Raw genomic sequence first — 23,241 nt, forward strand, 5'->3', positions numbered from 1 at the left:
AGATGAATGTTTAAGATTCTGACAGATCTTCAACATACATTTCCTGGCCCAGAGCGAATAATTGGTTTAAGTATCAGACTTTTGAGAACTTATTTTTTATGATTTTAACAGGTTATTCTGACATTTTAAGAGCTTCCCCTGCCTCTAGATTAGACTTTAAAAATATATATACTGCTTTCTAGGGTAAAACAATCTCTATTCAACTACCCTTATTAAGGGACTATGTAAAGAAGATTCAGATTTGGTTTTCTTTTTTCTTTCTACTTACTCCTTCTTCCCCTGTTATATGCTTGCAGCTCCATATTTTTAATCCCTAAAAAGGTCAACACCTCAAAAAGTCAAATTTTGCATGTGTAGCCCAACTTTGAAATGATTCAGTCAAGCTGCTTTAACACTGACCTGCCAAGACACAAGTTTTACTTGTGTTTTAAAATCCTTCAAAATGTGTGCATTCAACATGGAGCCTGGATGAGGGGAGGAGGGAAAGAAATGACCTGAGAAGCAGAGGAAAAATTATTTTGGGGGGCAAACTAATGAGCCAGGGATCAGGCAGAGCTGTGCAGGACCACAGGATTTCTTGCTAAATCTTAGCGGTACGTGCGTAGATCTCACTGCTCTCTGATTCTGCCAATCCCACGAAGCAGTTTTGCACTCTGTGCCTCCCAGGTTTTTTTTCATATTTATGTATTTATATGTATAAGCTACATTGTAAGTAAACCTTAGTGATTCAAGTGTGAAATCATCAATGGTTTGAATAACATCAGGCTTTTGGCAACCTGAACATATACTGGCACTGCTCTATGCCCTTCCATCCATCACCGTGGACAAAGGCAGCAAGATCCTCACTACACTTCTTCACTTCAAGAAATAATCTGGTCCTCGCTCTCCCCTTCCTTTCCATAATGTTGGCTGCAGCACGGACAGTTGCATGGTTGCCTTGCCCAGTCTGGGCTCTGCCTGTCCTGATGCACCTTGGCTAGTGACAGCAGCAACATATGGCTCTTCTGCTGACTTGCTTCCAAAGGTCACAGGCCGTTCCTCTTCCTGCACTTCTGCTTGCTGGCGCTGGCACTCTGCCCGGATTCAACTTGATAAAACACAGCAAACTGATTGCCCTGGAGCTCCTGGCCTGAGGATAGATCAGATCACTGTGATGGGAGTCAGCTGTGGAAGTCCTTGGTGGGGAATTCACAGAGAAATTACGAGGCGGTGGCTACACTTTTTACTACAGCAGCAATGTGCCTTGTTGTATCACCACCTCTCAGCCTATGTGCACGTGTGTAGGTGTGTACACATGTTGATATAGGTGTATACGTGCATGTGCATATATGTATGTATGTATGTGCATGTGTATATGCGTATGTGCATTGTATGACTGCATGCATGCATATATATGGATGTATGTATATGAATGCAAGTGTATGTGTATAGGTATGCATTTGTGAGTGCATGTGTGTGAATGTGTAAGCAAACGTGTGTATGTCAGCATATGTGTCTGTATGAGTGTACTCACATGTGCATGTATGTGCCCATGTATGTTTATCTGTGTATGTGGGCATATGTATGTGCTGTGACTGTGGGTGTGTCTACATGTGTGTATGTTTACATGTCTGTGTGTGTGTGTGTGTGTGTGTGTAGGGGTTGTCCAAAGGGGGCGGGGGGGATGGGGGGTGTAAGGGGCGCGCGGACCGCGAACCATTGCGCTGACCTCGCGCCCCTCCGCCAACGGCCGCACTTCGCCTTCGCACCAGAAACCTCCGTCCCTCCCCCACCCCGCCCGGAATAGCCCCGGGCGAGGGGGGAGGGGCTGGCCTCCTGCGCATGCGCGACTCCAACCGCCACACACACCCCCGCGCCGCCCTCTAGCTGGGCGCGCATCACTACCCCTCGCGCCGAGCTGACCGCCGCTCCATAGGGCGGGAGCCCTCGCCCCTCCCCGCCCCGCCCCTTCGGTTGCCCTCTTCCAACATGGCGGCCCTCGCCTCGCGCACTAGGCACGCACGCGCTGCCTCGGCTCCCTTCCGCCCGGCGCCCCGAGTGAAAAAGGCAGGAGGAAGCCGGCCCGGGGACTCTATGATTTCGCCCGGTGGGTAGCGTGCCGCAGCCTTCTCATCCGCCCGCCCCCCGCTCGCGTTGCACGCCGGGACACAGTGGGTCCTCCTCCCTTGTCCCCCCCCCCCACCCGCCGCGAGTCCTCCGAGCTTGCGCCGCGCCGATATCCGCGTTGCTCCCAAGATGGTGGCGCGGGTCTCGGACTGAGAGCGAGCGAGTCAGCGAGAGGCGGCGCACCCCGCGGGCCCGGCCCGCCCTCCTGCCCCCCTGCGCGCCGCGCCGCCAGCCTCGCCAGGCCGCTCGCTTCTCCTTCCCCCTCGCTGCCGAGGCCGCGGCCCCGTCTCCTCCGCCCCAGGGGCCCCAACGGCTCCACCGGCTGCAGCGGCGGCGGCGCTTCCTCCTCGCCTGCGGCCCGGCCCCGAGCGCGGCGCGGCCCCCGCATGAGCCCGGGCGGCAGCGGCGGCGGGAGTGACCGGGAGCAGCAGGCCGCGGCGCCCAGGTCGGTAGGCGCTGCGCTGCGCAGCGCCTGTCTCTTATACGGGCCGGGAGGGGGGGACGGCGCCTGCCTCGCCTCGGCCCGGTCCGGCCCGGCCCGGCGGCGAGAGAGGCTGCCCCCGCCAGGGGGAGGGGGCGGCGGGGAGGCGCCGCCGGCGGGTGTGTGCGGCCGCGGTGCTGCCGTCCTTCCCCGCCCGCGAGGCACATGGGCACGGGGGGGCTGGGCTGTCCCGTCCCGTCCCTTCCCGGGAGCGGGAAGGCCGGGCGGCCCGGGGCTTCAGCCCACCCCCGAGGGAACCTGGGCTTGCTGCGCCCCCGGCTTCCTGGGCGACCTTGGGTGAACCCAACCTGCCGCTACCTCCGTTTCCCGGCGCGGTGCGGCTCGGAGCGCTGCCGGCTCCCCGGGGCTGCGGCGGGGATGGAGCGCGTTGGTGTCTGATATGGGCAGCCGTGGCAGTTGGGGAGCTGGAGGTGTGTGAAGTCCTGTTGGGGTTCATAACTAATGTGCAGGGCTTGCTCAACAAAGTGGATGTGCTCTCTTGCTCGTGTTATCTTTTATCCTGTCTGAAGAGTTGCATCTCCTAACTGGTGATCAAGCCACTTTTCTAATAAGTGCGATCTGTCAGTCCTGACAGCAGGACTCTCTGGATTTCAGTTTTTAGTGTATCTGCTGTATTTCTTTTAAACGAACTGCATGGGTTGTTATGATTCTCAGTCCCTTTGTAAATAAGATGTCTAAAGATGATGTGACATGGTTATTCAGAAGTTATTACTGCTTAGGAAACAAAATATGTTCCATGACTATCCTTTAAGTGGCAAGAATGTGTAATCTGTAAACTTGTAGTCATGTTTTCTATTTTCCTAGAGTGTTAAAATTAATGGCAATATTTGCTATGTTTCTTCCTTGTGTAAGAGCTGTCCTGAGTTCTGGTTTTGGGACAAAGCCTGTGTCTTACAAATTACTTCTGAGATGGTCCCATTGAATCTGTATGGAAACTCATGTACCTCAGTAGGATTCTGTGCAAATCTGAGGTTTTGTGAGAATCAGCTTGTCAGGCTAGCCTGCTACACAGGCGTTTTGCCTGTGTACCAAAAAGTTAGTTCTTCAGTGGGAAATTGTACCTGATTTTAGCTTTGTTGTTGTAAGAAAGTAGGACCTATGTGTTTGTATTGTCAGCTTATCTAATTTCTTTAAGTGATTGACCAGTTTGAAAGGGAGAAGTGTAAAAGATAAGATTAAGTTCCTACAAGTTTCATCCAAGTAGCATCCAGTTAGACTCCCAGCCAAGGGAGAAGCTGTAGTGTAAGCTTAACTATATTATTAAGACACCTATGACTGGGTGGAAGAAGGGTGGAGGTGGTAAGAGATACCTCTTGGTAAGAATGAAAACTGCCGAAAAATGGGCTTTACAGTTTTCAGGGAATACTACTTTTGTTGGTTAAGAAGATCTTGATTACATGTTTTGGGTGGTACTAGAGTAGCTGAATACTGTAGCATTAAGTAGTCTGTGCCCTTTCATCTTGGAAACAATTAAAGGCACTTTGAAAATACAGTGAAACTTATTTTACTGACTGTGTTGAATTGAACATAGGAAATGTGCATTAGCAAATTGCTATGGATATTAGGTAGTTTTCCTCACATAGTTTGCCTTTTAAAACACATGCGGTTTGGTCATTCCTAACAGCGCTTGTGACTGTTGTCCTCATATGTAATGCTCTGTCAATTCAGTATAGACAAATCTTGGGAGAAAAACTGTAACACTATTTAGGTTCAAAGGGTTGAAAAATACCTTTAATCAAAATCACTTCATTGCAATGTTACAGATGCTTCATCTCTCTTTTGCAAACACATTCTATTCCACTCTTAGTGTTTACTATTTAATGTAGTGTCTTTCATATAGAAATTAACAAGTTCTTGTTCTGTTTACCAGAGTTGTTTGATATTCCTCCTCACTGGAGTATCCTGAATGTCTCCCAAGTATTTAGAAATAAAAGCATCGAGTTCCCTTTCGAGATGGCAGAATAAATGGTTTGATTTGTTTGTTTTCTTTAGGATAATAATTGTGCAGGTATGTGTGTATAAGAAGTTACTGAAGTAAGGGCAGGTTTGAAAAAGCAGAGATATGTTCTTTATCTTTTTCACAGCAGTGAGTTCCAAAGCCTAGATCTCAATCCAGGTCCTCTTCAGCACTCTAGCATTTTGTGATTTGGGTCCTTTTTTAACAGCAAACAAAATTTTTATTTTTTTTATTTATTGCTGCCACTGTTTAAAGACAACCTGTGAATGGTGATGCTTTTGTGAATGAGAGTTTTTTTCTGGGTTTTAGAGAACTAATCACAGAARAGATAATCTTTTAAAAATTATGTGTATTTGTTAAATACATCAAGTGATCTGCTCTGATTGCAAGAGTCTCTGTTAAGCACCTTAAGGATATACCTGTTCCAATCATCTGGCAAAAATACAACGGATTGACTTTATTTTCATCTAACTTCATTTTTTAGGAGAAAACCTGCTTCAAAAATATGAAATTAAATATGTGCTCCTAGTACAATTATGTTTATTTCATTATAAATGCATGCTTTGTCATGTTCTTCATTAGTTCTTTATGAATTCACAGGTTCTACTTAACTAAATACCTAATTGGGGGGAAATATCTTTGAGTCAAGCTTTAATAGTCATAAACATATAAACATGTTGAAGTGTAGAACATGTTTAATCATACAACATTTTGTATAAATAATCAGTGTAATACGTGACATGACACTTACAATGGAACAAATTTGGTGTTTATATTTTTCTAAATATACATGTCTTTAGTTTCTGTTGTGCAGGAAAGATCCCCCCCCTCCCTTTGCTACTTTTGGTTTCAGTTTACTTAGTGACTGTCCAGAGGGTATTCAGTTTTTTTAAAAAAAAGCAGGAAATCCCTCCCCACCCCCGATCAGTTTATTCATACACTGTAAGGTAAGAATCACTAGTTCTTAAAGACAGAAAATGAAATTGAGGAACAAGGAAACAGAATTCTTAAAGTACTTAGGCATCTATCTCATTTCAAAGTGTTGATCTTTGTTTCTGGTCACTGCGGGCCAGGTCTTCACTTAGCTTTAGTTAATGAATTGATACTGATTTTTTTGTAAAAAAGGAGGTATGTTTTACACTTCTAGCTGTTCTGGTAAATGTTTTTCTGAAGTATCCAGTGTATTAAGGTAATTGTAAATTATATAGAGAAACAGCGTTTAAAGACTTCTTATCATTAATCAAATTCTGATTAATACATGGAAGAAGCAGAGCAATAGCTTTACTGTGAGGGTCTGTACCAAATCCCCCTGTACCAAGGGGAAAGGATGAGTTTTTTTTTTTAAAAAAAAAAAAACAAATAAGCAAAGCTTATAGCTCTTTTTATTAAATACTTAGTTGCCGTAGACAACTGTAATGAGCAAATCAAATGTTTGAAGTGACTTTTTTCTTGTCACCTTAAATACTTTGATCTTAACTTTTGCTGTATTAACTTCCTGTATTCACAGGCAGTGTCTGACAGCCTCACAAAGCAATGTATTGCCCATGGACCAAAGTTTGGAGAGTGCTGGTTTGTATGAATAGTAACGTGTTTAAAGTATCTAGCTGGTTAGCAGAAAGTATGCAAATATAGTGTAAAGATAATATGTAGCAGAAAAGCAACACTTCAGTAACTATACCAACTGGTGAGAAGGCATTTCTTCAGGAAAATAACCTTATAGGAGAAATATAAAAAGATAAAATCAAATAATGTTTAGATCCAGGATTCCTGCTTGGTAAAGCAACACATGACCAAATCAGACTTTAAATCACTATTTTTGAATAGTTCCACCCTCTTGTGGCTTGGATTGACAGAACTTGTTGACAAAATAACTTGTTGATTGCAAAGCTACATTGTAAATTAAATATTATTACAGTGTTCTGTCTTACAAATACTCTTCTTATGAATGAATCTCCTAAAGAAAGCATTAACTACTACTTTTAATAGGTTGAGCCTGCTTCCCTGTATTATGCAAACTGCTGAATGGAGGAAGGGGGTGGAAATCAGTCTTTTCTGATGCTCTTTCTGTTACCATCTTGCATGGCTTTTTACCCATGTCTTACAGGGTGGTGAAGAGTTAGGAGAAACTGCAGTTGTTCAGCTCAGAGGAAATGGGTGGCTTCCCTTTGGAATCTCACTTCACTGTATGAGGGAAGAGGGGTGACCTGCTTCTTTTGAAGCAACCTGCAGTTACTTAGGACAGATGTATATGTATTTTAAGAGGAAATTCTACTTAATGCAGCAGAGGATTAGACTTTCTTTGTAATCTGATAGTTTGAAAGGGATATTCACTGTTGTACAGCTTTTCAAGACTTTTCATCAGAAAGCATTACTATTTGCATCCAAATAACTTTAAAAACATGTTCCATATTCAAGTAACTAATCTTTAAGAATCGTGCTTATCTTGCATAGTACATCGACAGTGGAATGGCACAAGAGGTGAATTGTAGTGGTGACATTTTTAGCGCGAACTTGAACTGATGTACCACTTAGCTGCTTAATGTGGAAGGTACTGCTTTCTTTCATGTTCTGTTCATTAGTATATCAAAGAAGGTATTCAGGATCTTTGTATGACAGTTTCACAAGCCATGGCCTAAGTAACTGTATCAAAAACTAAAAAGTGCAGTGTATGAGTTTCAAACCTGGTAGAAATTCAGTGTTGGTGGGCCTTGCATCAGCCAATGGGATCACAAGCGGAAAAATCATGGAACCGTTGTCTAGTATTTAGGTTTTGTTGCTGTTGCATGTTTGCTGGCAACGATCAGTCCACATGGTCTGCTCTTTGCTCTGTGTCCTTTGAGGACTGTGGCGAGTGTCGTACTGTCCTGACTGAGCTTGAGTACCAGGGGTGAAGATATGTCCTCAGATCATCTTCATAGGGGAGATCAGGTTCTTACTCCCTTTGGAGGACCCACTTTGGGGACTTCTTGATACTTCCTCAGTAATCATTATACCAATGAAATTAGTAAAAAGAGCAATTAGAATGACAAACACCCCCTTTCACCTACCTTTGGGAGCTGTGTACAGGGGAGGCAGAAGAGCTTATCTGTAGCATGTTGCCAAGCTGCGCGGTGCTGAGAGATGCCAGGCTTGTCCAGACAGTCAGGCCCTGGCATTACTTGTGTACTCCTGCTCTGGTATGCTCTGTGGGACCCAGGTTGGAGCAGCTGCAGTTCTGCAGGCTCCGGGTGCCAGAGGTGGTGGTGTGGCTCTTAAAGGAGCTGCACTTCTAAAATGGGCTGCAGGTCAAAATTCATCAGCAAATACTACCATACTTGTGTGTGAGTTCTTCTTTTGCCTTTTGGTTAGTTATGCATTTGAGCTGATTATACCTATAATATTTTGATTTTACAGTATAGTATGTTTTGTGCTCTTAAAAGGTAGAGAAAACTTCTACAAAGCAAGATAAATACTTAAGATGTCTATTGCTATTTCAGAATTTCCATTTCTAATATGATGCTCTTGTCATTGCTATTTGTATAACCTTCAGAACAATAACTACTCTATTTCATAGTAAATTCTGAGGTGCAAAGTCTTGGTAACAAATAGTATGGTTTAATGTCTGTATATACCCTATCTTGTGATTTGAAAGTCCAAGGTATACTTGTCTATGCTGCCATTAGTAGCAGCATCTAGATGCATGCTTCAGCTATTGTAGCAAAATTTGCATATTGTGGATAACAAAAATACATGCTTATACAGTAGTCCACACAAACTGCAAATTTCATGTAAGTTCCATGGACACAGGAATTTCTTAGCTGCAAAAGTTGAGCTGTTTCCTTTGTAAGATGGTGATAAATGCTCCATTTGCATGGTTCTTATAACCTGAATATCATACTGAAGGATGGATATTTGTGAACACTTTTCTTTTTTTTTGACTAATGTGCTGTCATATTAAGAATGTCAGTCATGGAAAACAGACATGATTAGAGCCAAAATGATTACTATTTTAACTTATGTATTTTGAAATTGTGTGAGAGGATTCATAATCCTAGGCAAAATGCCTACCATTTACTTTAGGGTAACTCTCTCAGATTTTTCTTCTGCTTCTGGAAAAAGATCATCCAGATCCCTGATAGTGGTGGCTTTCAATGTCTTTCATCAGGCAGGATGCAAGAGTTGCAAAGTATTTTTCATAATTTATAATTTTTATTTAAATCTTTTCCAGTTCTGTACACCACAGTTGCTTGGTTCAGTAGTTTACCTCTGTTAACATCATTCCGCATGATAAACTTTGAAAGTCTTCTATTTCTTATTGAAAATGTATAACATCAGAGTTGTGTGGGTTGGTTTGGGGTTGTTTTTTGGTTTTTTTAAGCACTTTTGGTTTTAGTCATGTGACAGATGAAGGTTTCTTTATGTTGAGTGGAAGCAGTGGTGTTAGCCTTGCCCTTACTCAAATCTTTCCATTTGCATCATCTTTTCTTTTAAAGCAGATGTGGCTTATTGCTAATTAATAAAGATACTAAAGATGAATTTTGAAATTGATTCTATTTCATGAAACTATTTTTATTCCTGTTAGACAAGCACTGCATATTCTGCAGTTCATTTTGTTATTGTCACGTAGCCTTTGCCCAAAAATCTTTCTGTAGACTGCTGAATTCCTGAGGGCCTGACACTTGCATTGATGGTGGGAGTTGGAGGGATCAAAACTGGAAGTCCAGATGCTTCAGTCTTGTGCCATTAGTGGTGTTTGCTCTTCTGATGCTAGCCATGTGTTCTGAAGCAAATCGTCTGACCCAGCTCCTCCACTATGGTCTTGTTTCTGCTGTAAGTGTAATGGCAGGAGTTATCGTCTTAAGCTATGTAGCTTCAGGTATGTTGGGGACCTTTGTTGTCTTTTCTCCTATTGCTGGACAACAATCATAAGGTCCCTAATAAGTGTATTTATGTTACTTTTTGTGACTGTACTTTGTGCCTTCCTCACACTACATGTGCACTCAAAGCTGGTGCTTTTATACCTCAGAGGAGAATGAGTGAATTTTTGTAGATGGCATTGGTCTGTGTGTGTATAAGCATTTTAAGCTAGAAGTCCTGTGGTATGAGATGCAAGCGTATTGCTCATATTTATCGGAATACTTTTTACTCAGTTTGTCTTATGGTTTGTAATACTTTTAATGCTGTTGCTAAACTACAATATAAGATAGATCTTCTGGATTTCTCTTGTTGGTATGGAGTGGCAATACCACTTCCTTACAAGAAAATCATCAGTTACATTGTCTCATATTGTTTAGATGAATCTTTTCTTTTCCCCCCCTTCTGAGTGATGATAATGTTTTATTGACACAATTGTATAACACTAACTTATTAATTCTAATTGTACATAAATCCACATAATAATTATAATCATTGAAATAGGAATCTTGTTTTATAGGACAGGTAGTCTGCACTTGTCACTAGACGTGTAAAATTATGTCTGCGTGTGAATTGTTTGTGCTATAGAGCTTTACTGGCACAACTGCGTCAATCCAGGATTGCTCCTTTTCATATCCCTGATACAGAGCTGGGCCTTTGGTACTGCACAGGTTCTCCATTGTTTAACATCTTTAAGACAAAGTTGAATATATTCTTAAATAACCAGATCAGGATTTCCTTGGCAGGAACTCTGGTCTGTGCTGGAGATCAGACTAAATCAGCTGCATTGAATTCATTTGTTTTTAGTAGAGTTTATGAACCAAGAAACTAATTATTAAAATTTCATATAGTGAAACTATGTTATGCCAAAAGAATAACTTTTTAAAAATAATTGCTAGGTGTCTTTAGTTATATGCCTAATAGTTGAGAGGCTCTCTGTCACTTATTCCTCTATGTGCAAACTCTCAAATCAGTTGTGCTTTTAGTTGTTTGTTAAAATTTTTTGGAGTGTGTTTCAGGCTTGAGTCCCTTGTTAATTATGGCTCCTCTAAAAATGAACTTCTATAGACAAGCTTCTCAAACTTCAAAAGTTTTGTGCAGCCAGGACAAAAATGTGGTTCTATTTGTTGCCTCCTTTGAATGTTTTTCTTATTATAACTATTGATGCCTTAAAAAAAAAAAAAGAGAGAGAGAGAGAGAGAAACCTTGCCAAAATATTTTAGAAGAAAGAAATGGATATTTATAATGAAGGGGCAGAAACTGGACAAATGGAATTATACAACTGCATTACATCACTAGAGAAGAAAGAAGAGCATTGTGCTTATGGACTTTCTGCTTTTGTAGTTTCCCTCACTAAGTATTTTATCTGCTGTGATTGCAAGTATTTGCTTCTAATTGAGTGCAACTAATTGAATGGCCATTTTGAATGTATAATTTTGAAGTCGCATGGAGTTTCAGGTTGGTATGGAGTATAGTGCAAAAACTGAAATGTAGTGTTTTGCATTACAGGTACAAGAACTGTAGAAGCCCATTTTAGAATCTGGAAGGACAAACTTATGCAGCTGTGGAAAGATATGGTATGTTTATATTTTCATTTATATTGTGTGTATGTACAACTAATAATTATACCTGTGCACATTAAAAAAAAAGAAAAAGAAAAAAGAAAACAAATTTAGGGGGAATGTTGCATGTTCATTTCTCCCATATTTTTCAACCGTAATGTCTATTACTGGTAGGCATAGTTCTTCTGAAAACTGAGTTATTTGATGTTCTTGGACAAAATAAATATGCAACAATGATGCAACAATGATGCACTTTAATTTGTTTTACAAACTCAGTGTCATGCTACTACCATTCTTCTTTTTCTTTATGGATTGTTTAAGGATCAGTGCTGTTTCTGAGGAGGGGATTTCCTTGCTCCTGGACATATTTATAGTCATGTTTGTACAGTTTTTAGTTCTGAACTTAATTTGCAAGTTATATCTGCTAGAAAACTTAAGCAAACATTAGTGTAAGCAAAAACTGGAAATCAGAATCTTAGGAAATTCAGAAATGTAACTTTCTTTAGCAGTGTTAACATGAGCACATGGTATCTCTTTGTTTATGTTGTTAAATGTCCAGCCAGCTTAAAATATGCATTATAGCAAGTTTGGAACCTTAACTCTTAGTTATTTTAGTTCCTGTGTTCTGACCTTATACCAAGATGGTCTAATGGAGTTATCTGGTAGTATAGAACATGTGCACCACTCCATAATGTCTGTTAAGTTCTGTAAAGCTCTAAAACTTGATGACAGTCAGCTATCGAAAGTTTTTTGAATTTCTCCATTCAAAAAAAGCCATTGTTCTTCAAGTTCAGGTTTTCCTAGCTTACTAAATAGGTCTGTTAATGCATATAAAATAATATGTAGTTAATTCAATAACTTCTAAATGATATGTGTACTTTCTTTTTTGACTACTTTAAATGTGGAGAAGAATTCAGTAACTGCTGATGCAACTTCTATACCTGTGTCTATGTATAGATTTTTCTTTCAAAGATACCTGACATATGAACCTGTTTAAAGTTCTGAAACTTCAGCCTTGCAGAAGGGTTGTTGGGTGTCTTTTTTTTCTTAGTTCTGTTTCATAGAAAGCTGTAGAGGGGAGCTAAAATAATAAATTCTTAAGCTGCAACTTTAACAATAGTGTATGCTAATTAAAAACTGTAAATCTTTTTAAAAGCCATAGAGTTACATCATCATAATCCAGATGTCCCTGAAAGAATTTTATAGATTGGTCCTTTACTCTAGCAGGCATCTGGCAGGTAGGATATTCATTTTTGCACCCACAGCACCACTGGGACCACCCACCTGCTTCTTGCTCTCCAGTTTCAATACCAGTTGTGTGTATGATAGCTCTTCCTCAAACCTAAGCCATTATTTTTTTTTTGCCATTATTTCTGCTGTTTGCTTTTTTCTGGATGTTCAACTACTTGCCACTGTATGTATGTGTGTGTATATATATATGTGTGTATATATATATGTTTTTCTGATTGTATGCGCTTCCTAAACCGATGGACAAGAATTCCCTTCTAACCATCACAGTATGTGAGTAATGAACACTAGTGGAATAGCAAAAAGGTTGAATGTTATGGTACAGGATTGCATGATTACTTGGTCTTAATATGAACCATATATAAAGAAACATGCAGGTGAACAGAAAGGTACTTTGCATGAAAGACTACATGGACAGTGGGTGGGAAAAGAAAGCAAAGTAACCAGGGATGAGAAAAAGAACAGATGGAAATAAAGTTTAAATGTAAAAGCTGAAGTGAAGCAGGATAGCCTTTCTGTTTGGAAAGTAACTTAACTTGATACCTATCCAGTACAAAGCAGAGCTACTAAAAGAAATTTAAATGGACTATTGGATCTCACCATCTGATATAGGAGGGGCTGTCCGTTCATAACTGTATATCAGTTTGTGAGAAGTCTGAAGTAGCAAGCATCACTGAGATAGAAACAAATTGCTCTGCTGCAAAAGATAAGGAAAGGATGTGTGTGTGCATCTGCACGCATGCATTAAGTATAATTGAAGAAAACTCAGCTATGGTCTAAGTGAAGGATACAGGAATTAAAGATGATTCCAGGTCTTTACCTCTTTTCCAACAGTGAATAAAGTATATCTATGAACTTACTGAAATATCAAACCAAAACCAAATGTTGAAGGAAAAATCTAGTGTCTATAGTTGTGAGGGCAGTTGTAGAAGATGAGAATAACACGTAAGCCTTTAGCTTTAGAATAGAAATCGGGAGCAAACAGTGGACCTTACTTTATTACTGTATAATTCATAGAGTTACTGACCTTGAGGCAAAGCAAGTATAAAGATGCTGTGGGAGGAAGACTTTATGTAAATCTATAGTCGATCCCCATATATTGAAAGTTACTAAATGCACTACCTTTATTAAACTCAAAAGTTATATTTTCACTAAAGTGTAAATTCTAGAATGGCACCAGCCTTAATTTCAAGATAGCAGTAGCAAATTCAGATCCCCTCCCCAAATAACTTATTCATGTGTGTGTTGTCCTAGCTATGCTGCATGTTTTTGTTCTTACTCAAATTTGAATTTGTCAACCTTTAGTTTACAGTCATATACCTTTTATATACTTTCTTTTAATTGGAGGAATGTTTTAGTGTGTTCTTTCTGTGCTGTAAAAAGACTTAGTTTTTTCCTCTACCTGTATTTTTTCAGCTTGATTAACTTTGAACTCTTTCCATTATCTCACCACAAGGCACTTGCTCTAGTCCTCATGCTATCTTCATGGCTCTTTTCTGCTACTTCTGAAACACTTCTGAAGGATATTGAGTAATTGGAGAACTGGGCTCAAGTTTTGAACATGTCTCAAGTGCCTTGTGCAGATGAACAGATACCTTTCCAGAAACCCTTCATGAATCGTATTTGTCATTCTAGCTGTAATACTGGGAACATGTTTGTGTTTGCTTATCCATTGTGACTGCCTTAAGTCACTTCTGGTTAGCACTTTCCAGGTTAGGTCCCCATTCTTTTGGTCTTCTACCTATATGGCTTCATATTGTGTTTGTAGTGTATTATGGTTGAATGGTTTGGCTTACCAAGCAGCGAATTTTTTTTTTTTCCTTACAGATGCCTTTTTTATTTATTTTTTGCAGTTTCACTAGGACTTATATCATCAGGTTTTATTAGTGGCTGTTTTATTTTTTTTTTTTGAGATCACTGATAATTTGACCTATTAGTTTTCCAAAGAAAACCTCTGGAATCTTGTCATGTCTTTGCAGGCTTTCTGTGTTGGGAACATCATGGAGGCAATAAAAGCAATTGATACTTCAAATCTTGTCAAAAATTACAGGTCTTGAGCATACCTATTAATTTCTTCGGTAACCCCCAGTTAAAATTAAACTTAGGGATTTGGTGAATATTCTACAATTTCCTATAGGATACTTGGTGGTATTAATCTCAAGATATACAAGGCCAGCTTTCCTACTAGTAGGGAACCCTTTTGAAGGAGTGAGCTAGCTAGGGTAGTTCTGAGGGTACCTCTTACCATACAGAAGATGACTGTCCTTTCCATCATGCTACTCAAAGCCATTCTGGAAATGTATCGAACTGGAGAAGGGCAATTACTTCATCATTCTTGGGGGGTCCAGAGGGATTCTTCAGCAAACATACAAAAACTGTCTTTAGAGGTATCATCTTGAGAGAGAGAGCTATTTTTAATCAAATCAAATTGCAGCACTGGAAGGTAAGGACATGGTACTTTTTTGTACCAGGTGGATCAACCCCTTTTGCTTTAGATCATCTGTCAGAAAAATTGTTTTCAGAGATTACTTGGTGGAAAAACTTAAGTTCTTAAAAATGCCACTTCTTGGGGCATCCATTCTTCCATCCGTCAATAAGAAGCCATAGCTTATTTTCAAAAACTGTCCCTCCACTCAAGGATTTTTCTGGACCTTGGATACTGAGTGTCAGCTGCCAGATAGCTGCACTGTCACCAAAAATGAACACCTGTGCATCAAACAACATAAGGACAGTAACAAGTGTTAGAAATCCATGTAACTGACAACTTTCAGTCAAAACTGATTTGTAGCTGGATTTTTTTTTCTTTATTTTTGACTGATGAAAAATATATACTGTGTTCTCCATGGTGTGGCTTTGGATTCTGTACCTTGACACTGACAGGGGTGGGTCTTCTTGGTACATGTTTGGGTTTTAGTTGTTTTAGGTCAGTTTCCTGTTCTTTTCAGTGCCCTTTTCCAGGATGTTATTCTATCTGTCAGCCTAGTTTCCCTTTCCTGGTCAAGCAGTGTCCTTTGACTTTTTCTCTGCCTTGTTCAGATCCAGCAGTCAAAATGTCTTTCTTTCAAACAGGAGTTTCCTAATAAGGGATCTTTGGCAGTCTCCTTCCCCGCTTACCCCTTGTTTCAACATGCTGATGTCTTTTGGCACACAGTATTCTTCTGATCGGTAAATGAGTAAGGTTTTAGAAAAATGACTTTTTATCTGTGCAAGGGAAGCCCTGCCTATCATGTTCTGTCCCACAGGACTTGCAACAAGGATAGGTGGGAAAGGTAGAATGAGAGGGATGTAGAAGGGAAGATGATTCATTAAGGTTTCTTGCTCTCAGGGCACCTGTGTTCTTAGAATGTACCAGGAGATTTTAGACCTCAATACAGTAAATCCAGTTTTAAGATTTATTGCAACAGATCAAAAATGGTGAAGCTGCATGATTCAATGCTCTGATCCACTATAAATTCAATCTACAGATACAAATTTCATTACAAAATTTTGATGGGTTAACTTCAGCTTGGTAAGATTCATGCTAGTTCAGATACTGTCTGTTTTCAGGCAGCTGGCGTAAATTCCATGTTGGGTGGTCTGCTAAGTCTGACTAATGCAGTTGGGTCCGTGTCAGGCCTTGGCACAAACTTGTCTTGGCAGTGACTGTGAAGCCGTCACCTCAAAGCGTATTCTTTAACATTCCAAAATCTGGTGGTTTTTGAATCCAGTACCACCACTTTGTGTTTCTTCATTGTGGGCAATCTCCATGATTTCTTTCCTCATGCATGAAATAGCATAAGGAAAAACATGTTTTACTAAGGTTGCTGTCAGCCTGTTCTAACATGCTTCCAGTTGAATTGAAGACTGTTCTAGCTAACACTTTTCTTYATGGCCTCGGTGGTATAGGACACAATCTTGCTAGGGAATGACCAGTTCAGTGCACACTACCTGGTACTTAAAGCAGTCAGAATGTAGGTTTCCCAACAGTCAATGAGGCATTAGAGATTACACCACTGTCCTCTTTGACCAGTGCACTAAAAGTTAGGCAAAGAGCTAAAAGAGGCTTTAATTTCTCAGTGCGTTTTTATAGAGGCATCAATTCTTCAGAAAGCAGCAAGAAATAAAGTTTGACTTAAGAGAAGAAGCACTGCCTCAGAATAGGCATCTGTTTCTCTAAAGCCAACAGTTTACATGATAGTGGACATTGCTTATGGCATTCTGATTGTTCAGGATATGACAATGTTATAAGTTTTGTTTTGTTTTAACCTTAGGTTTGCATCAGCGTCTTACTTAGTTTTTGCTATTTGCTTCTGTATACAGCTGATGGTCAGTAAACATAATTTTGAAGATCTTAACCGTGTCTGTCATTTGATTTTGACATATGAGGAATATTTCCCATTGGCTCATATCCCTTGTACTGTGTTCCTAGCAGTGACTCAGTTAAACTTTGACACTTTAAACCTGTAAAACATAGTTACTAGAGAACCTCTGTTTTCTTTCAAAGAGGTTTTCAGCAGCCTGCTTCCCTCTTTTTGTTTCCTTAAATCAGCTGTACCTGTGTCTAGATGGGAACTCAAATATTACTAAGGTTAAAATAATTGAATGACATTTTCTTCCCTCAAGGAGTGTACCTAATAAAACTAATAATTATTATTCCAAAACTAATAGAAGTATCATTCCACCTTAGCGATGCAGAGCTTTTGTAGCAGAATGGCAAAATGTAGCAGATTGGCAAAAGTCAGTAAGTTTTTTAGAAAACTTTGGAGAATTGTAGACCCTGCTCGCTTTTCAGTGATTTCTGATCTCTGAGTTAATGGATACAAATTAGCATTGAGAATGCTTGATTGCTCATCAAAACTAAGACCTTTCTGAAAAGACTCTTGTGACATGTTGGACTGAAACACAAAAGTTTGGTTGCTGGAATATTTGGAACTGTAGGATGTGTTTACTTAGTATTTGCTCCAGATCAGTATGACTGCAGGTGTTACAGATAGCTGTGTGTTGGCCCTCTGTAGCTCATTAGCCTTTGTATACCTTGGTCTATGTGGGTACTGCTACCTGACAAGCTACTAATTGTAGGTCTTCATCACTGTTTCATCCAAGCCACAGAAATAAAATTCTTAGATATTGTACAGAGCTCTGTATTCATAGCTACTAGGTGTTTAGAGAAAGTTTTTTTGTTTTACTAAATACATTATTAATATTTCAATTTAATTTAAACTTTGTATCAGCAGAAGGTGAATAATGCTGGTTTTGATCTGACTCCATCACAGGACTTGCTCTTTAAAGTCTTTATCCAGTCCACCTGGAGCTTGGGTGGGAGAGAGAATGGGGTGGTATTGAGTGTTAAGGGTTATGTTTGCAAGCATTTTATCAATTAACTTTAGTTTAGAGTAGATAATAGCAATAGGTAAGAGACTAACTGGTTCCTTTTCAGCCATGGAAGTAATCAGCTGGGGTGGTCCCAGGGCGCTCTGGGCACGAGTATTGCTGAGTGATCCATTGGCTGCCACCTGCGTGACAAAGTAAAGGACCAACCCTTCAATTTATACCGGTGGAGCCAGATCACGGGAAACAATTGACAGGTAACATATACTTTTGAAAATGTAAGGGAGAGGAGAAAGACTGTGATGTAAATGGAGCAAATATTCCAAAAGATTGGCCAAAGATAGCAAAGTTTGCTCCTGTGGAACTTTTACATATATTTAGCTTATTTAATTTTTAGGAGGGGCATACAGCCGAGCTTAAGTTATATGTTGCTCCCCTTCAAACACAAAATCTAATTAGGAACCGTTGTTAACTGAGTTGTAACAAAGTTTATCAAATCATATTGTAGTTAGAACTCATAGTTCATGTTTATACACATTTCCAAATCTTTGGATGCTCACTGTCTTAATGTCAGATGCTTTCCTCTGGTCCAGGAGACTTTTTTTTTTCTTCCCCCTCCCTGGGAGAGACTAAAATTAAGCTCAAGTTCACCAGTCGTGCACTGTAGTGAGTTATGCTAGAAGTCATAGAATGCCATTCAAAAATGAACAAACTTTTGTGTAATAAACCTTAATTTTGCAAATAAGCTAAATCTTAGTGTTGATATTTTTTCCTCTGTTTTTATTCAGTGAACTGGCTGAAAATAATTTGTAAGGACTTTTAACTAAATTATTTTTAATTATTTAGAGTTGTTAAGCTTATGCTTAGCCCAGTGTGAGACAGGACTGGTGTGACAACTTGTTTTTAATCCGTGACTCAAAATTGTGATCACCCTGATGTCACCGAATGGCCACAGCTTGTAAAAGGTAAGCATAAAGCATATCGTGTTAGTTCTGAGGTTATTTTTTAGTATAATATTTAAAAATACATAATTTGTATGACTTGAAGTTAATTCTATAAACAGAATTAAGTTATATTGTTTAGTTAAGATAAGTCAGCTGGCAAAGTTGACTTACTATTTGCTTAGAGTGATTTCAGTGCTCACTTAGCTTTGCTCTGCTTGCTTTTTAAAAATCTGAGCACCCTGCTGCTGCATAGTATCCCTCTCAGAGCCAAACCATCACTTAAGAGTATCTGATGACTCTTACTGTGGTGCTACAATTTTGTATGAAATGTTTAAGATACTTATTTAAGCAGTGTGTTCAATTTTGTTTTAAAGTAATTTGCCCACAAGGCTTGATGATGTTAAAATTTGTAGACTTGCATACCTTTACTTTTCTCTCCTAGGAAGTTACAGTGGAGGTAAAAGGAGTGGCTTGCAGAATGGAGAAGTTGCTCCCTGTGTTGTTGGAAGTGAGCCACCATTTGAATTTGCTAGCTCATACTGCAGTATTCAGATTAGTTGGTGTCTCGTGACCAGTTTCTACGATCTAAATCGAAGCTGAAATTTGTAAGAGCATTTGCTCTGAGATTTTTCTCTGAACAGAACTCGTTTCAAACTTTAAGCATGATGAAAGAATGTCTAGCCATACTATGTAATTGTTTTCTTGGTACTGTTGCCTGCTTAGAGGAACAACAAGGTATCTTGTTTGTAAACAACTGAATATTAAAGAATAAATAGCTTCTCAACAAACAAGTACAATGCCTATAAATAGACTGATCTTCTATGGTGTTTTAATGAGTATTGAAAGCTCCTTTTTTTTTTGGTGCTTACATCATCATTTGAAACCTTTTAAAACACAGTTAATGAGTGGATTCATATTTCTGTAGCTCGTATTTATAGTGGTTTTGCTCATGTTATAGAAAACAATACGCTAAAGGAATCTGAGCCCTTGTTTTGTATATCCACTTATCTGGGAGGTCCAAACCTGTTTTCACACAGTTAGGTTTTATTTATTCTGAACTTCCCTGAAAATGTAAGGTCTTCTCATATCTTTCTTGGTTGTCTTGCAGAAGAAACTTTTCTGCAGCATAGCATGTACTGAACTTCGTTGTTCGTTCAAGCCCAGATAAAACATATGTAAACTATAGGGATAGAAAAAGATCTTGGATATACTAATAGTTATATAGACATATCTGTGCTGCAGATTATCAGAAACATTTTTTGCATGCTAAGTTTAGATGCTGATCTGCTCTTTTAATTCTGTTTTTCATATTGCTGTGTTTTTAAAGGCTGTTATTCCACTGGTATTTTTGTAGCAACTTAAAGTGCTACTTTTATCCAGAGTTTCATTGTGTTGCATTTTCATTGACCAAAACAAAGCAGATAATGACTGCCTTAGACCTTCCAAGCTGGCTCTGTGCTGTTTTGTAATTCATGGATTCGACTAGAGAAGCTAGCCAGTATGAATATAAACACTCATCTTTCCACCACTCCTCAGGTTGTGTGGTTTCTAGCACTTATATGCCTGGGCAGATAATTAGAAAAATAAGTGAGGTTCTTTTCTCTCTCTTAAGTATTTAGTGACTTGCTTCAGTCACTGGAGCTGAAGGGAAATTAAGCTTGATTTGTTTTGGTATTGACCATTTTTTTTGGCAGTGCCTGTTTCATCACTTCTGAACTTTAATGAGTAAGGGAAACATCATTGGGAAGGGATAAATAGAGATGATATTTTAAAATTGGGCAGTTTTCTGGGTTTTTTTTCAGTTAGTGGGTGCTTGCATTTTAAGCATCAGTATAAATTTAGGAGAATAGTAAGTTCAGAATTCTGTCTCTTGCAAAAGTTGAATTCTCTAACTTAGTGAAATATAAACAAATAACTTCCTGCACCATCCATCACTGCATAGTACCCAGTTAGCCTAGGAATTCTAAGTTGTCTGCCAGAAGTGCCTTCTAGGCATCGGTTCTGTTGACGTAATGCAGACAGTTTGGTAAAATACAGAAAATAGCCAAGATCTGGTATACCAGTAAAGGAACTTAGATTTTAAGTAGAAAATTTTGAAAACATTCCAACCTTTACTAGCAGGGACCAGATAGTAAGAGAATTTGAATCAACATAATGAAACATAGGAATAGAGGCAGTATTTCAGGATATAGGTGTAAACTTTCCAATAACATTCAAAACAGTGTAGGTAGATATGTAGTAAATCTAAAAACTATATAGAAATTACAGTAAACAAAGACTTCCCTAGTTAAGCAGGCTTTGCCATAGCTTTACCATGCTAACCAAAGTCCTCTAACAAACTCACATGAAACCTGCAGAGTGAGTTCTCTTTGTAGATATTAGCTCACTTCTGTTTGAGAAAACTCTGTCATGAAAGGCATTTTTGTTTGTGTAAGCCACAGAGTTTTTACTGTTATGGCTGTGCTATATTTTCACTCCTCAAACAATCAGTATCCAGCATAGTAGTTCTGGCCAACTGTAGCAAAGTCTATACAAAGTAAAAGTTGCATAAGGATCTTTAGGATATGATTTCAAGGCAGTTTAAAGTGATTGAAGTCAAAACTGCTGCACTGCTACTGCCCTGTCTCCTGGTTCTGGACTCTGATCTGACTAAAAACTCCTGGGTGGGGGGAAGTCCAGAGTAAAGGAAAAAATTAATCAGTCAGAAAAATAAATGTTGACTCCCAGAACCAGTGCCACACAAGGAAGATGACAGGAATAAGGAGGAGCTGAACAACTGTAATTTAGCCTGGTTAAGTTAATATGGAACTTCATGCTCTAATTTACTCTGTAAATTAAATCAAAAGGGGTAAGCAAGCTGTGCACAGCTGCTGCTCAGAAATACCAGGCAATTAATACCTTTCTGAATACTAGGGGCCAACCTGTTGGCTGGAATGAGGAAACAGAAAATTGTCTGTGGTTCTGCTCTCTCCCATTAACTGCTCTGTGAGATTATCCTATGTCCATAAATTAGAATAATGAAAGAAATACCTGGAATCTGTTTTGAGATTCTGTTGAGATCTGCTTCTGAGCTGCTTCTTCACAGAGTCCAACTGTGCAAAGAATCTCTGTTTTTAACAGTTGATCACTGATAAACTTTGACATACCTTATGATTACAGAAATGGTTATGAAGAAGTAGCCCAGAACTGGTGCACTGTCCAAACTGAATATGGAAGTACTGCTAGCAGAAATCTCTTGATATAGCTGTTGTCATGTAAGCTGTGGGAAAACGCAGTCCTTATTAGAAAAATTTGGCTTAATCCTATTCTCAGGTTTTCTGTTATAAAATGCACTTTCTAGAGTTTTGTCAAACAAGTTAAATATGTAAATGCATGAAAGCTAATGCTTTTAGTGGCAATGTAAATAAATGTATTATCACTTTCCCATTTTCCTAACTCTTCATATTTTAATGACTTATCAAACCTTAAGCACTGTTTGTTATTTTATCTGTATTTGCAGATCACCAGGAGAACCTCACTCTGAAAGCATTGAAACTAGCCGAATGTAAGTAAATGAATGGATGAGTTTGTTATATCTTTAAAAATATTCTGAACACATGTAACAATTATTCTTACACCTGGCTGGGAGCAGGGGAGAAACAGAAAACTAAAGTAGAACTCTGAAATAGCTTGTGAAATTTCCTTATAAAACTTCAAATTAGTATTTTGCTATAGAAAAAAGTAATTTTAAGTCTCTGTGTAGAAACTTTCTCGGCAATAATTTGGGGGGTTTGGTTTTTGGATTTTTTAATTTTTTTTAATGGGAAAGAGGTTGAAGGGAAAGTTCAGAGGTCTAATGTGAACCAGTAGATGGTAGCATAATACAGTGTCTGAAATCTACAGGCCTATATTCAGACTTGACAATAAGAATGTAATTTCTACCTGCTATTCACTAACACATTGCGTGGGCTTAAAGACAGTTCAGTACTAAGGTGCAGTACCTGCTAGTATCTATCATGGATTGCTGAACTAAGAAAAAAGTCTGACTTGATTTGGCAAATCCGTGTATTAGGTACTTTTAGATGCAGAAAATTATCTTCCTTTCACTAAGCAGTATTCATCTAGCTTCTTGCTAGCAGTTCTGAGCTTTGCTGGGATCTTCATCAGCCTAAAAGTCAAGGTTAACTTGAAGCAAGATTGTGTTCGGCAAAAATGTTTGTTTCCATTTCAAATTGAAAAGGGTTTGGGGGGAATGAGGGGACTGTTTTAAAGTAAAATAAAAAGTTATTTGGAGTTTTCTTCTGTTAGTTAGCAAACACAGATTCTTTTCTAGCTGTTTGAACCATCCTCTCCTGGAATTCAAATAGGGAAACCACAAACATCGGAACTTCTCTTCTAAGCCAGGAAAGCAAAATAATAAAGGGAGTGTAGCCCAGTGGTTAGGGTACTGTGCTAGGCTTCAAAAAATCTGGGTTCATTTCTCTTCTACCACAAACAACTTCTGCAACCTTAAACAAATTAGTCATCTCTTCCCCACCCTCCCCTAAGTGGTCTAGCATTTTACACATTGTGAGCTGGATGCCAGTTTTAGGGTGTTTTGCAGGCTAGGGACATGGTGTGAAGTGCTCAAGGACTTCTCTGCTGTAACTGCCCAAATTGAAGGGACAAAGTTGAGGTGAGCCCCTCAGCATTGGACTGCATACCTATCCTTAAAAGTAAAAAGGAAACAAGGAGCACTTGCCC

General features: G+C 39.3%; 1 protein-coding gene across 8 annotated transcripts in view; it reads left to right on the top strand.

Annotated features, from left to right (window-relative positions):
* The first annotated feature begins 1,954 nt into the window (after positions 1–1,954).
* Positions 1,955–23,241, top strand: part of UBE3A (ubiquitin protein ligase E3A) — a 54,018-nt gene continuing 32,731 nt past the window's right edge. The window contains exons 1-6 of one of the 8 annotated variants that reach the window (XM_026069440.1): positions 1,956–2,086; positions 10,968–11,035; positions 17,685–17,832; positions 18,422–18,540; positions 18,962–19,124; positions 22,019–22,063. In XM_026069440.1, coding sequence (XP_025925225.1) covers positions 22,062–22,063 — 2 coding nt within the window. In that variant the 5' untranslated portion in view covers positions 1,956–2,086; positions 10,968–11,035; positions 17,685–17,832; ... (1 more) ...; positions 18,962–19,124; positions 22,019–22,061. Of the gene's footprint in view, positions 2,087–2,182; positions 2,552–6,113; positions 6,135–10,967; positions 11,036–17,684; positions 17,833–18,421; positions 18,541–18,961; positions 19,125–22,018; positions 22,064–23,241 lie in introns of those variants that run through there. The other 7 variants (XM_026069441.1, XM_026069442.1, XM_026069435.1 and 4 more) reach the window with 7 other exon arrangements.

Source organism: Apteryx rowi, unplaced genomic scaffold, assembly GCF_003343035.1.
Source record: "Apteryx rowi isolate R43461 unplaced genomic scaffold, aptRow1 scaffold_297, whole genome shotgun sequence".
Classification (NCBI taxonomy): domain Eukaryota; kingdom Metazoa; phylum Chordata; class Aves; order Apterygiformes; family Apterygidae; genus Apteryx; species Apteryx rowi.